Source organism: Trichosurus vulpecula, chromosome 4 (assembly GCF_011100635.1).
Source record: "Trichosurus vulpecula isolate mTriVul1 chromosome 4, mTriVul1.pri, whole genome shotgun sequence".
Taxonomy (NCBI): domain Eukaryota; kingdom Metazoa; phylum Chordata; class Mammalia; order Diprotodontia; family Phalangeridae; genus Trichosurus; species Trichosurus vulpecula.
Window position 1 is genome coordinate 174442429 of NC_050576.1, and position 13081 is coordinate 174455509.

Genomic DNA, 13081 nt, shown 5'->3' on the forward strand with positions numbered 1-13081 from the left:
TGCCGAGATCCTTATTCTGACCACAAGGTTTGATGTAAACTAGCATAGCATTTCCATTTAATTAGAAACTTTAAAGGAAAAAAAAGATACCATGACATGCTTGCAGTATACCCAGGTGCTGTCCAAAAGCATAGAGGAAAACACCGTCTCTACTGAGCAGGTGTCAAGTTGATATAACACTGATTTTCAGAACTAGTGATAAAAATTGCTTCGTAGAATGAAACAGTTTCTTTGTGGTGGTGTTCTCTGTTTACCTTCTTTTGAAGATTTTCTGGAGCCTCAAAAGTGGGTAGACTGAGTACATGTATTTAATTTTTTTAAAACATTTCAATTTATTATTTATTTTTAGTGTTCTTTTAAAATTTTTAGTTCTAAATTCTCTCCCTCCCTCCCACTTCCTCCTTACACTAAGAAGGCAAGCAGTGATATCAATTAAACATGTGAAATCTCGCAAAACGTATTGCAATAGTAGCCATATTTCCAAAAAAAGTGAGAAAAATAAAGTGAGAAAATTTACTTCGTTTGCACTCAATTCATCATTTCTCTCTCTGGAGGCAGATAGCATTTTTTCATAAAGAGTCCTTTGGACTTGTCTTGGATTATTGTATTGATCATCATTACAACATTGCTGTTATTGTGCACGATGGTCTCCTGGTCCTTCTCACTTCCATTTGCATCCGTTCATACAGTTCTTGTCATGGTTTTCTGAAACCACCTCCCTTATCATTTCTTATAGCACACTGTCACAATCACATGCCACAACTTACTCAGCCATTTCACAGTTGATGAGCATTCCCTAGATTTCCAATTCTTTGCCACCACAAAAAGATCTACTACAAATATTTTCTACATTTAGGTCCTTTTACTTTTTCTTTGATCTCTTTGCGATACAGACCTATTAGTGGTATTGCTGGGATAGTTCCAAATTGCTCTACACAGCAGTTGAACCAGTTCACTATTTCATCACAGTTCATTAGTAAACCTATTTTTCCCTTACCCCCTCCAGCATTTGTCATTTTTGATAGGTGTAGGATTGTTTTAATTTGAATTTCTCTAATGAATAGTGAATTTAAGCATTTTTATATGACAGCAGATAGCTTTAAGGTAGCTAAGTGGAGCAGTGGATAAGAGGGTCCACCCCTTTTATAAATCAGAAAAATTTATCTTCCTGAATGCAAATGTGGCCTTAGACACTAGCTATGGGCAAGTCACTTAACCTTTTCTGCCTCAATTCATCTGTAAAATGAGCTGGATAAGGAAATGGCAAACCACTCCAGTGTCTTTGCCAAGAAAACCCCAGATGGGGTCATGAAGAGTCCGATGTGACAAACGACTGAGCAAAAATGACAATGATACCTTTCATTTGTTCTTCTGAAAACTGCCTGTTTGTATCATTTTGTCCATTTATCAGTTGGGAAATGGCTCTTATTTTTAGAAATTTAACTCAGTATATATCTGAGAAATGGGCCTTTATCAGAGAAACTTGATGTAAACATTTTGATGTTACTTTATTGTCTATGGTACCTTTTAGCATAATACAGTTTCCCTGATAATCTCTTTTAATTGGGTGTATTTTTGCTTTTGCTTTGTCTGAAATCATGATTGCTACACCTGCCTTTTTTACTTCAACTGAAGTATATTAGATTCTACTCTTGCCCTTTATTTTAATTCTGTGCGTGTCTTTCTGTTTCAAGTGTGTCTCTTATAGACAACATATTGTTGGATTCTAGTTCCTACCTCACTTTGCTCTCTGCTGTCATTTTATAAGAGCTCATCCCATTCACATTCAGTTATGATTACTGTATATTTCCATCCATCTCATTTTCTTCTTTGCCCTCTTTTTTATCATTTTCCTCCCCCACCCCTCCATGCATACACCTTTTCTCTTATCTACTTTCCCTTCTATTTCCCTGTTGGGAAGTTATACTTCTATACACGACTGAGCATGTGTGTGTATGTGTGTATTATCTTTGAATGAGTTCTGATGAGTAAGTTCAAGCATTGCCCACCATCCACCCATTTCCCCCCTCACTGTAAAATAACTTCAGGAATATATTTCAAGCCCTCCACAACTTTAATGTGGAAGCCTCTAAATCTTGTGTGATCCTGACTTACCTTGACTCCACAATATTTTAATAGTTTCTTTCTGGCTGTAATATTCCTGGGAGTTTTCATTGTGGAATGGTGGTCTTTCAGGAGGTGATTGGTGGATTCCTTCAATTTCTATTTTACCCTCTGTATCTAAGATATCAGAGCAGCTTTTCTGGATAATTTCTTGAAATATAAGGTCTAGGTAGTTTGATACTTATTAAATTATCTCTCTTCATTCTATTTTCCAGGTCACTTGTTTTTCCGATAAGATATTTCATATTTTCTTCTATTTTTTCTTTCTTTTGACTTTGTTTTATCATTTCTTGATGTCTCATGGAGTCATTAGCTTCCACCTGCCCATTTGTAGTTTCTAAAGAATTATTTTCTTTAGTGAGATTTTTTACCCCTTTTCCTATTTGGCCAATTCTGCTTTTTAAAAGAGCTCTTCTCATCAGTGGAGTTTTGTGCCTCTTTTACCATTTGGCCAATTTGGTTGAAGGGGTTATTTTCATCATTCTTTTGTCTCTTTTACCAAGCTGTTAATTTCTTTTTCATTATTTTCTTTATCACTCTCACTTTTTTCCCAATTTTTCCCCAACCACTCTTTAACTCTTTCAGGAATTCTTGTTGGGTTTGGGTCCAATTAATATTTCTCTTTGAGGCTTTTTTGGATGCTGTTTTATATTAGCGACTCCTTCTGAGTTTATGTCACTATTGATTAGAAAAATGCAAATTGAAACAATTCTGAGGTACCACCTCACACCTATCAGAAATGACCAATGCTAGAGGAGATAAAGGAAAAATAGGTACACTAATGAACTCCTGGTGGAATAGTGAATTGGTTTAACTGTTCTGGAGAACAATTAGAACTCTGCCCCATGAGATATAAAACCATGCATATTCTTTGATCCAGCAATGCTACTATTAGATCTGTATCCTAAGTAGATCAAAGAAAGAGAAAAAGGACTTAAGTATACAAAAATATTTGTAGCAGCTCTTTTTGTGGTGGCAAAGAATTAGAAATCTAGGGAAGTACATCAATTGGGAAATGGCTGAACAAGTTGTGGCATATGATTGTGATGGTGTACTAATGTGCTGTAAGAAATAAGGGGGTTGGTTTCAGAAAACCATGGCAAGGACTGTATGAACTGATGCAAAGTGAAGTGAGAAGAACCAGGAGACCACTGTGAACAATAACAGCAATGTTGTAATGATGATCAACTGTGAAAGATACGTCTACTCTGATCAGTCCAATATATTAACCCTCTTGACATGCCAAGAGCTTTGGTGGCAAGAACTTTCCCTTCTGGGTCTTCAGTAGCTGTGGCTTGTAGCATCTGTAGGAAGTTACCAGGCCATATCTCCATGGGGACCAGTGCCCAGGATGATGGCCGAGGGCACTGAACTGAAAGCATTGCTATTTCCAGCTCTCATTGGTTCAGGGTCCCGAGCTATCTCCACCAGGGTCTGAGTGGTGATGGTGGTCTGACCCTCCTGGCACATGCTGCCTCTCCCTCAGGGTGTTTTGCTGAGGTGATTTTAGAAGAATGTATGGTCTGTATCTTAGAGTTTTTAAAAGATTTCCCTTTGAACTCCTGAGTTTGTATGAGCACTTAATCCATCCTAAGTTCATGTCATTTGAGGTTGAAGGTTAGAGGGGAAACAAACAAACCTGATATAAGCCTGCCTTGAAGGAGCCAGTAGGACACCTAAAGCAGCAAGCTAGGGCAAACTACATGTACAGAGGTGGCAAGATGGTAGAAAGTTTCCTTTACAATCACAATTGGTATAATCTACTGCATGTGCAGTGTATCTACAACTGTCAACCAGAAATCCCCACTGCATTTCCATGTAATAGTTGGTGTTCGTATCACCAATCCTAAGGTGTGATGCAGTTTCCTACAGTGCCTTTGGATTCGTCCAAAAAAAAAACTAATAGAAATATTTGGTATGGTTTTATTCTATAGTGTAGCTTTAAAGTTGTATTTGAATCCTTTGGGAAGTAGGGATCTATAGATGGTATATTCAGTTATGTCTCTTAAATCAAAATTAAGACTAAGTAGACCACCCTACTCCCTGATGTAATCATCATGGATTAATAGAACATGGATTGTATTAACAGAAAAAAAAAGGGGGGGAGAGGCATCCTATTGTATGCCGGTTTCGGGATTAGCCAGAAGGAGGGCTATGTGAAATCCAGTAAGCAGTATAGGCAGGATGTTTGATCAGAACAAAATCCAAGGTGTTATTTACAGGAGGTCTGTTAATGCTGCCTGCTTATAGGGCAAGGAAAGGAAGCTGTTTTTTAAGAGTGTTGGTAAACATGAAGGATGGTGCTTTATTTAAAAAGGACACCAGTGTCTGTTGAGACAAGTTTTTCCAGGTGGTATAAATTTCTCAGAAAAACAAAATACAATTCAGCAGTATCTATTAAATGTCTCCTGGGGAAAAGCACTATGTAGCATGCTAGAAAAAGACTAAGTTCAGGTAAGACACTGTCCTCTACTCTTTTTTTGCCCTTTTAAAAATATTTATTTGGTATTTTGGTTTTTCCCCAATTACATGTAGAAAATTTTTAACATTCGCTTTCTTAAAATTTTGAGTTAAAAATTCTATCCCTCCTCTGCCCCTTCATTGAGAAGGCAAGGAATTTTGATACAGGCTACACATGTGCAGCCATGCAAAACATTTCCATACCAGTCATCCTGTGATAGAAAACACAGACCGAGAGAAAGCAAGAAAAATAAAGAAAGCAAAAAAAAAAAAAAAAGCGTGCCATGATCTGCACTCAGGGTCCACCAGTCCCCCACCCTGGAGATGGATAGCATCCCTCATTGCAAGTCCCTAAGAACAGTACTGAATCACTGCACCGCTGAAGATAGTCAAGTCATTCACACTTTATCATCACACAATGCTACTGTCACCATGTACAAAATTCTCCTGATTCTGCTCACACACGCACACCCCATCAGTCCATGTCAGCCTGTTCATCATCTCCCACGGCACAACAGAATCCCATCACAATCATATACCACAACTTGTTCAGCCATTTCCCAACTATGGGCGTTGTCTCAATTTCAAATTCTTCACCACCACTAAAAGAACCGCTATAAATATTTTTGGACATACGCCCTGTGCTCTTGTTAGAACCATAGCCTCGCTGTGAGTTAAAAACAGCTGCACACTTCTTTTTGTAGGTTTTTGGAAAGGGTTTGGGATGTTGGTTTGCTTTTGTTGTTGTTTGAGAGGTACAACAAGGCGATGATCATCACCAACCAGTGGAAGAAGGAAGGTTTCCAGGAAGGGGTTGCATTTGAGCTAGACTTAAAAGGCTTGGTAGGAATTCAGTAGGTGGAGGTGGGGAAGGTATCCTGGGCAGAGCATGGGGGTATGGAAGGCATAAGGCATGTAAGAGTGAGAATAAATCCAGTTTGGCTGGAGCATGGAACATTTGAAGTGGATTGTGAGAGCACTACTTGGTAGATGCTGTACAAAAACAGAGCAGGGCTTCATCAGACTGGAACCAAGGTTACAAAGTGAAATCAGAGTAGACCTGGGTTAGTGAGTAATGAAACCAGAATTCTTAGCTCAAAGTTTTTTAATATATAGAAATTCAGTAACTTTGAAATAATTCCAGGTAGTTTCTACTATCACAGTAATTAATGTCAGAATTTTTTCTTCTTCCTCTGACAGAATAACACCGATGGGCTGCAAGAACTTGCCTGTGGAGGCTTAATTTATTGCTTGGGAGTCGTGTTCTTCAAAAGTGATGGCATCATTCCATTCGCCCATGCCATCTGGCACCTTTTTGTGGCCACAGCAGCGGCAGTACATTATTATGCCATTTGGAAATACCTTTACCGAAGTCCTACAGACTTTATCCGACACTTATGATCCAACCTGTGCTAAGTCTCCAAGCCAGTATTACTTCAGTTGTGGAATTTGGGAGTAGAAGAGAGTAGACAACTGCACAGAAAAAAACTGCACTGATTTTGCTAGATTTTTTTAAAAAAATACAATTACTGTGAACTGAAATTATGATCTGTGTTGGGTGGGTTCCTCCCCTCAGCAAATAAGATACTGTATTAACTGTCTATTCCATTCCACCCTCACGAAATACTCTGGCCGATGAATATTTACAAATGAGAATTTTGTATTTTAATCTTACCAATTTTACTGCATGGATTTTCTAAATTAGTAACTCAAAATGGAAGAAGTCAGTGCTTAAGTGCAATAACAATTTTTTTCTTTTTAAAAATAATTTCTACCACTTTATCCATTAGCTTTGTGAAGAATCATGGACAGGACTCAGACTCCCTTTTTTGCCATGTTTCATTGTGGCATAATGTGCTTATTTTTAAATGGAAACCTTAGGTTTTTGTAAATTTTTTAAAGAATTTCATTGAGAAGACATCTATGCAGTTATTCATTCATCCGGGTTGCAAATCTCCGCAACCAGCAGTCAACATTCCACATCCTGATAAACATTATACCTCTTCCAGCAGTTTTATTATGTCGAGTAATTGCCAATTTTTTAAAACCACAGATTCAAAACTTGCCTGCCAACCTATATCTATAAATTCAATGCTGCTTCAGAAACTCGATGTAATGTAGTCTACTAAGTAATGGAAAAATTCTTTTGACCTCATTAGCTTTTACGGAGACCTGACTCTCCCTCTGCCTGTGCCACCATTACTTTGGGAATCCTTTGGATGACGATGGATATGGGGATGCTTTTGTATCAAGTATTCACGGGTTGGATTAACCATTGGTTGAAAATCCTTGAAGATTATGATGAATTAAATTGAATGCTCATTGCCTATTTGGTGTCCAATGGTTAAGATGATGTCATGTAGCTTCAGTATTGACTATCTTCATAGGTGAAATTTGCTTTAAATTGTGTGATTAGATTCATTGATTCATTTATACTCCTATCTTTCAACACACTTTTCCTTTTCTTCCTATAAAAATTTTGAACATTACGGGATTGAAAATCATAAGCGTAGGATGCACAGTGTCAGTCTTGGCCCAGTGTTGTGGTGGTAGTGCGTTTAGCATGTCATTGTATCTTGTCTTAAACTTCTATCAATGTCTTATATTAAGATTGACGCTGTCACTTCATTCACTTGTTCTTTTGTGTTGATATTTTTAATAATGAAACAACCTCTTGCCTTCAGCTTTGATTCCAGGTATTGCCTGTTTTCCACTAATGGGCCTGATCAGTGAGAATTACCTAATATCGATAACCTACTTTAGACTCACTAATATGATAAATTTTAACTTTTTTCTTGGTGTGGGCTTCAAAGGGGGTAAACCTCGTTGTTGTTGTTTTAATGTTAAGAACTCTGCACGTTTGTGTAAATCATGTGGGAATGAATGAGCAGAAGACCTCTATAGTATTAAGTGGTAAATACAAAAACTTCATGTTCTAAAGCAGGCCCCAGTTACAGCAACCACAGACCACTCTTTTGTATGCATGATTCTCACACATCTGGATGCCTGATATCTTCCTGTGTACGTTTGTTTTAATATATCACTGTTTTTTGTGGGTTCCTTTACTCTGTTCAAAAGTAGCACTGTCAAAACCACTAAAACTTCTGTAAAATCCTGCTGTAGCCTTGAATAAAACTGTAATTTGGACTTATTCCATTGTTTCTAAATTAGCTCACTACCAAAACGAAGGCTTTGCCTTTTTTTTAAGTCTGAGCTCGTCCAGAATTTATAATTCGCATTCTAGCCTGTTCTGTTTCAATAGTCAGCATGGGAGGAAAAATAAACACTCTACAGTTTGGAACTTTCCAGTATCCTTTTGAATAATTGAAATGACATCTCCAAAGCATACTCACCCACAGGCATTTTCATCCTGTGACTACTTAAGGGAAATTATAATGATTGGCTGCCCCTTAGTCAAAGGAAGCTTTTCATGTAGGATATTTGATATACCAGGAGATCCATGTTCTAGTAGGCTTGCTTACTAAGCAGAGAAAGGAACTTTTTAACTGAAATGCTATCAGATGTGTATATGTTCAATGACAGCCCAGAAATTCAGGCTAACTGTCCAACTTTTATTCCATTTTTTGAAAGAAAGATTTTTTTAAAATTATCTTGGACCATAAGAATATAACACTGATGCCACTGTCTTAAGTGGGCTCTTGCTGACCTGCCAGGACCTTTATCTCTTTCTAGCTTCCATGAGATTAATGCTTTGCCTGGGTTCAGATCACCTGGGAAGTCCATAATCACACCAGGGGAAAGAGAAGTTTACTAGACCTGATTCTGCAATATAAATTTAAGTTTGTTTCATAAAATATCCTTAAAAAGAATTGCCAAAATTTATTATAAGAACCAGCTTGGCCTTCCTGACTTCTTCAGGTGTTCCTTCCTACCTGCCACAATGGCACTTAGGTTGCAGAGTGAAACATTCGCTTTTCACTTACCAAACCTTGGCCTTAGGACTGAATTCATATAGCAAAGCCTCTGACTCATTATGAAATTTTGAAATTTTTCATGTCTTATCTGCAGAGCCTCTTTGGCTCTAATAACACTTGTTATATCACTCTGCCAAGTATTCATTTGCCACTTAAATGATTCTCTTATCTACTTTCTCATAGAACAAAGAATGTTTCCAGAAAGTGTACTAGGAATTTGTGTAATTTAGCGAGATTGGAATTTCAACATAAATGGAGTTACTCTGGTATTATTGGTGTTTCTCCATTAAGGTTGTGTGGCACATTGCTTAAAGAACTGGCCTGGAAACCATGGTGCAAGAAATAATAGAAGAAAACTATCCAGAGCTTCTGAATACAGAAAAGTGCCAAACAAAAGAATACATAAATCACCTCTGTGGGAGAGGGCAGTGAGGGAGAAACCCTATGCTGCAAGCTCCAAGACACATAGTGGTTAAATTAAATAATGCCATCAACAAACTCTTCACTCAACCATGAGGAAAGACCTATAAACATAAAAGAAAGGAAATTTAAATAACAAGACTTCTGCATTCACCAGAAACCACACAAAATAATTAAATATTGTGTTCCAAAGAGCAAAGGAGCTCAAAATTCAACCCAAGGCAACATATTTTACAAACCTGAACCTAATCATCAATTTAAAAAGATGGATGTTCTAGAAAAGAGGCAGTTTCTTTCAAAAAATTCATACCCCACCATAAAAAAACAGACATGAGAGATTATTTCCTTTGCAAACATCCAGATAACAAAAGCACAAGGTAAATACTGCACAAGAAGTAAAATTACCCCCCAGAAAAAGGTGGGGGGACTAGAAAGTAAAAGCTATCTAAAGGGTCAAAAAGCAATAGCCGTAACAAAATGGAGGAACTATTTAGGACATTTCTTTCTAAAAGCACACAAGGAGAAAAAGATGAAAGCAGAACTTAAATAGAAATGATGGTGGAGGAAGTCATGAAACCTCACAATACCTACCTGGCCTATAAGTGAATTGATGTTTGTTTGGTTGGAGGTTTTTTTGGAGGGGGGAAACTAAACTGAAATATGGGAGGGTGCATAAAAGAGGAAAAAGGAAGGAGAAGATAGAGGGGAATGTATACTATACCCTAATCAAGTCAATGTTAATCAATAAATGGAAAAATAACTTTGATAGTCTCTCAGGGAAAAGAGAGACGAGGACAGTGGATGAGGTGATGAAGGGAAGAACTAGAATTGGGAGAAAAGAGGAAGAAATCTTAATTCAGAGGTGGGAAGAGGGTCCTACTAAAGGACACTCCCAAGGTGGGAGAGATATAGTCTATAACAGCAGATAGAGACCTTACAGTGGACATAGTCTTACAGGGATCTGCTTAGAGAGAACACTACCTCAGAGAGCATTGTGTCTCCATGGACAGCACCCTACCTGTAGATAAGGGGAATCAGAGCTTCTGGGGACAACCAGAAAATGAAAAGGCACAAGAAAATGGGGTGGGGGAGTAGCAAGAGAATTTTAATGACATAACTGAAGGGAAAAGAGGGGAAGAATTAGATAAATAGGTAAAAGTAAGAAAAAACAGGATGATTGAAGTACATGTAACTCCAAAACTAGAGAAAGAGGTGAACATTTGAGGGGGAGGAGAAGAGAGCCTATGGGAATAGAATTGGATTAAAGTGGATTTATCAGAGATTGGATAAGAAAACAAAACCCTACAGTATGTTGCTTATAAGAAACACCCCTAAAAAGTAAAGACATGCACAGAATAAAATGGGGGTCAATGAAGGGGGGCAAGCATCAAATATACATCAGGTAAATCCAAAAAACCTGGAGCTGCAATACATATCAGACAAAGCAAAAGCAAAAATTCACAATGTAAAAAGATAGACAAGGGAATTAAATTATGCTGAAAAGGAACCCTAGACAATAAACCTTTATCAATATTAAACTCACATTCTTTAAATGCCTTAGCAAATAAATTCATAAAGAAAAAATAGCTGAATTACAAGAATACATAGTAACACAATAATATTAGGAGATTTTAATACCCCATTCTGGTTTTGGAAAAATCTTACAGAAAGATCTGAAACAAAAACATAAAATTAACAAGTTTCTGGGGAAATTGGAGTTAAAAGACAAGTCATCTTCCAAATAGACCTGTTAAAGAATATACATACTTCTCAGGACCTCATGTAACTTTTTCAGAAATATATACACAATACGCACTTCTAGATACCAAACTATATTATAAAACAGTAGGCAACAAAACAATTTGGTATTGGTTAAAAAAAGAGGGATAAATCAATGGTCCAAAGGAGAGGAGCATAAGATAAAGGCGAATCAGAAACAACGGAACTCATTGACTCAGTGTCTGATAAACCAGAAAACATCAATTACTTAAAACTCCTTATTTGATCAAAACTGCTTGGAAAACTGAAAAGCAATCTGGCTAAAATTAGGCATAAACCAGTGTCACACAGTGAGGCAGCTAGGTGGTGCAGTGGATAAAACACAGGGCCTGGAGTCAGAAAGACCTATACTCAGATCTGGCTTCTGATACTTACTGACTGTGTGACCTTGAGCAAGTCACTTAACCCTGTTTGCCTCAGTTTCCTCATCTGTAAAATGAGCTGGAGAAGCAAATGGCAAACTGCTCCATTATCTTTGCCAAGAAAACCTCAAACGGGGTCATGAAGAGCAGGACATGAGAACTACAACAGAAACTCTCATGGCATATTTTATACAATAAATTCAAAATAGACACATGATCTTATTATTAGATATGATACCATTAAAAAATAGGAGAGGCAAATGATGATGCTATATTAATAGCAATAGTGGCAACTAGCATTACTATACCTTCGACGTGCAAAGTGATTTGTAAATATCTCATCTGATCCTCAGAACAACCCCGGGAGGTAGATACTATTATACTCCACATTTTATAGATGAGGAAACTGAGGCAAACAGGGTTAAGTGACTTGCTCAAGGTCACACAGTTAGTAAGTGTCTGAGGCCACATTTAAACTCAGGTCTTCTTGATTCCAGGCCCAGCTCTTAGCTACTGCAGAGATAGAGGCAATTACAAGACATAAGATAGATAACCGATGATGTGAAATGGAAAATCTTCTGCACTAACAAAATTAATGCACCTTGGAAAAGGGGAAGTGATGGAATAGGAAAAAATTCTTTGCATTAAATTTCTAAAATAATGTTTTGGTGTCCAATATATAGATAATAGTTACCCCACAGGGATGTGTAACTACTGCTTTATATGTACATAGATATACACAAATATATTTTCATATATACATATATGATCAAAAGCTGTTAGATAAATAGTCAGAGAGGGACCAAAAATCTCAAAAGAACTGCACACTTTAATAACTATATGAAAGAATGCACCAAATCCCTAATAAGAGAAATGGAAACCAAAATAACTCTCAGCTTTCACCTCACATCCAGCAAATTGGCAAAGAACAAAAAATGGGAATAGTCAATGTTGGAGGGGTTGCAGGAAGAAAGACATACTCACCCATTGTTGGTGGGGCTCAGAATCAGTATAACCATTTTGGAAAGCAATTTGCAACTTTACAAATAAAGTGACCAAAATGTCCATACCCTTTGATCCAGAGATTTTACTAGTAGGCAAAAAAAAGGTGACCATTGAAAAGAAATATATGCCAAAATCTTTATAATGGCACTTTTTCTAGGTAGCAAAGAACTGGAAACAAAGTAGTGGCCCACCATTTGGGGAATGGCTAAACAAATTGTGGTACATGAATGTAATGGAATAGTACTGTTCAAGAAGAAACAATGAATGCGATGAATACAGAGAAGCACGGAAAAACTTCCCCAAGAATGAAGCAGAGCCAAGAAAACAATTTACACAATGAGTACAGTAATATAAATAGAAAAAGCAACAATTACCAATGAACCGAAAGTGAACATTGCAGAATTACAAAGAACAAACAGGGCCCCAAAGAGATTGGAGGATTCACCTCCCTAATTCCTTTGCAGTGGCAAAAGTTTCATGAGTATGGAACATTACATATTTTTTGCACATTTTTGATGATGCTCAATTTTGCAAAAAAAAAAATCCTTCTTCCTCTTTTTATCCATTAAAAAGAAGAATCCACTGTTCTATGTAATGGTTCTCTTCAAATGGGTAAGGGTAGGGATATTGGGAGAAATTGAGGCAATGTAAAAACAAAAGCTGCCAAAAGAAATTTTAAAGAGATTCAGAGAGTTATCCTCACTGTCTTGTAATCCCTCATTCAGAAATTGCCACAAAGCATGTAGCTGCTCTGCCATCTGAAACAAAGCTTTGTTTCCTTGTTTTTATGGGAGGGCAAAGATGCAATCGTGGCCTTGAGTCTGTTAGTTATTTCTTTGCTTATCTTTTATTGTTGAGCAGTGTGAATTTTCCCTGGCCTGGAATATGCAATTCCCATGCTAGTAAGAAGAAAAAAAACCCACCCCCAAAATATCTAATTTCATTTGCTTTTAGATAGATGGGTCTGTTCGTACACAGCTACCTGCCTAGTCCCTG

General features: G+C 37.3%; 1 protein-coding gene across 2 annotated transcripts in view; it reads left to right on the top strand.

Moving 5' to 3' along the window:
* The window catches only part of MMD (monocyte to macrophage differentiation associated), a 30177-nt gene extending 22292 nt beyond the window's left edge, over window positions 1-7885 (top strand). Inside the window, exon 7 of one of the 2 annotated variants that reach the window (XM_036757339.1) lies at window positions 5785-7885. In XM_036757339.1, the coding sequence (XP_036613234.1) occupies window positions 5785-5985 (201 nt within the window). In that variant the 3' untranslated portion in view covers window positions 5986-7885. The remainder of the gene's footprint in view (window positions 1-5784) is intronic. The other variant, XM_036757338.1, reaches the window with a different exon arrangement.
* The last annotated feature ends 5196 nt before the right edge of the window (window positions 7886-13081 follow it).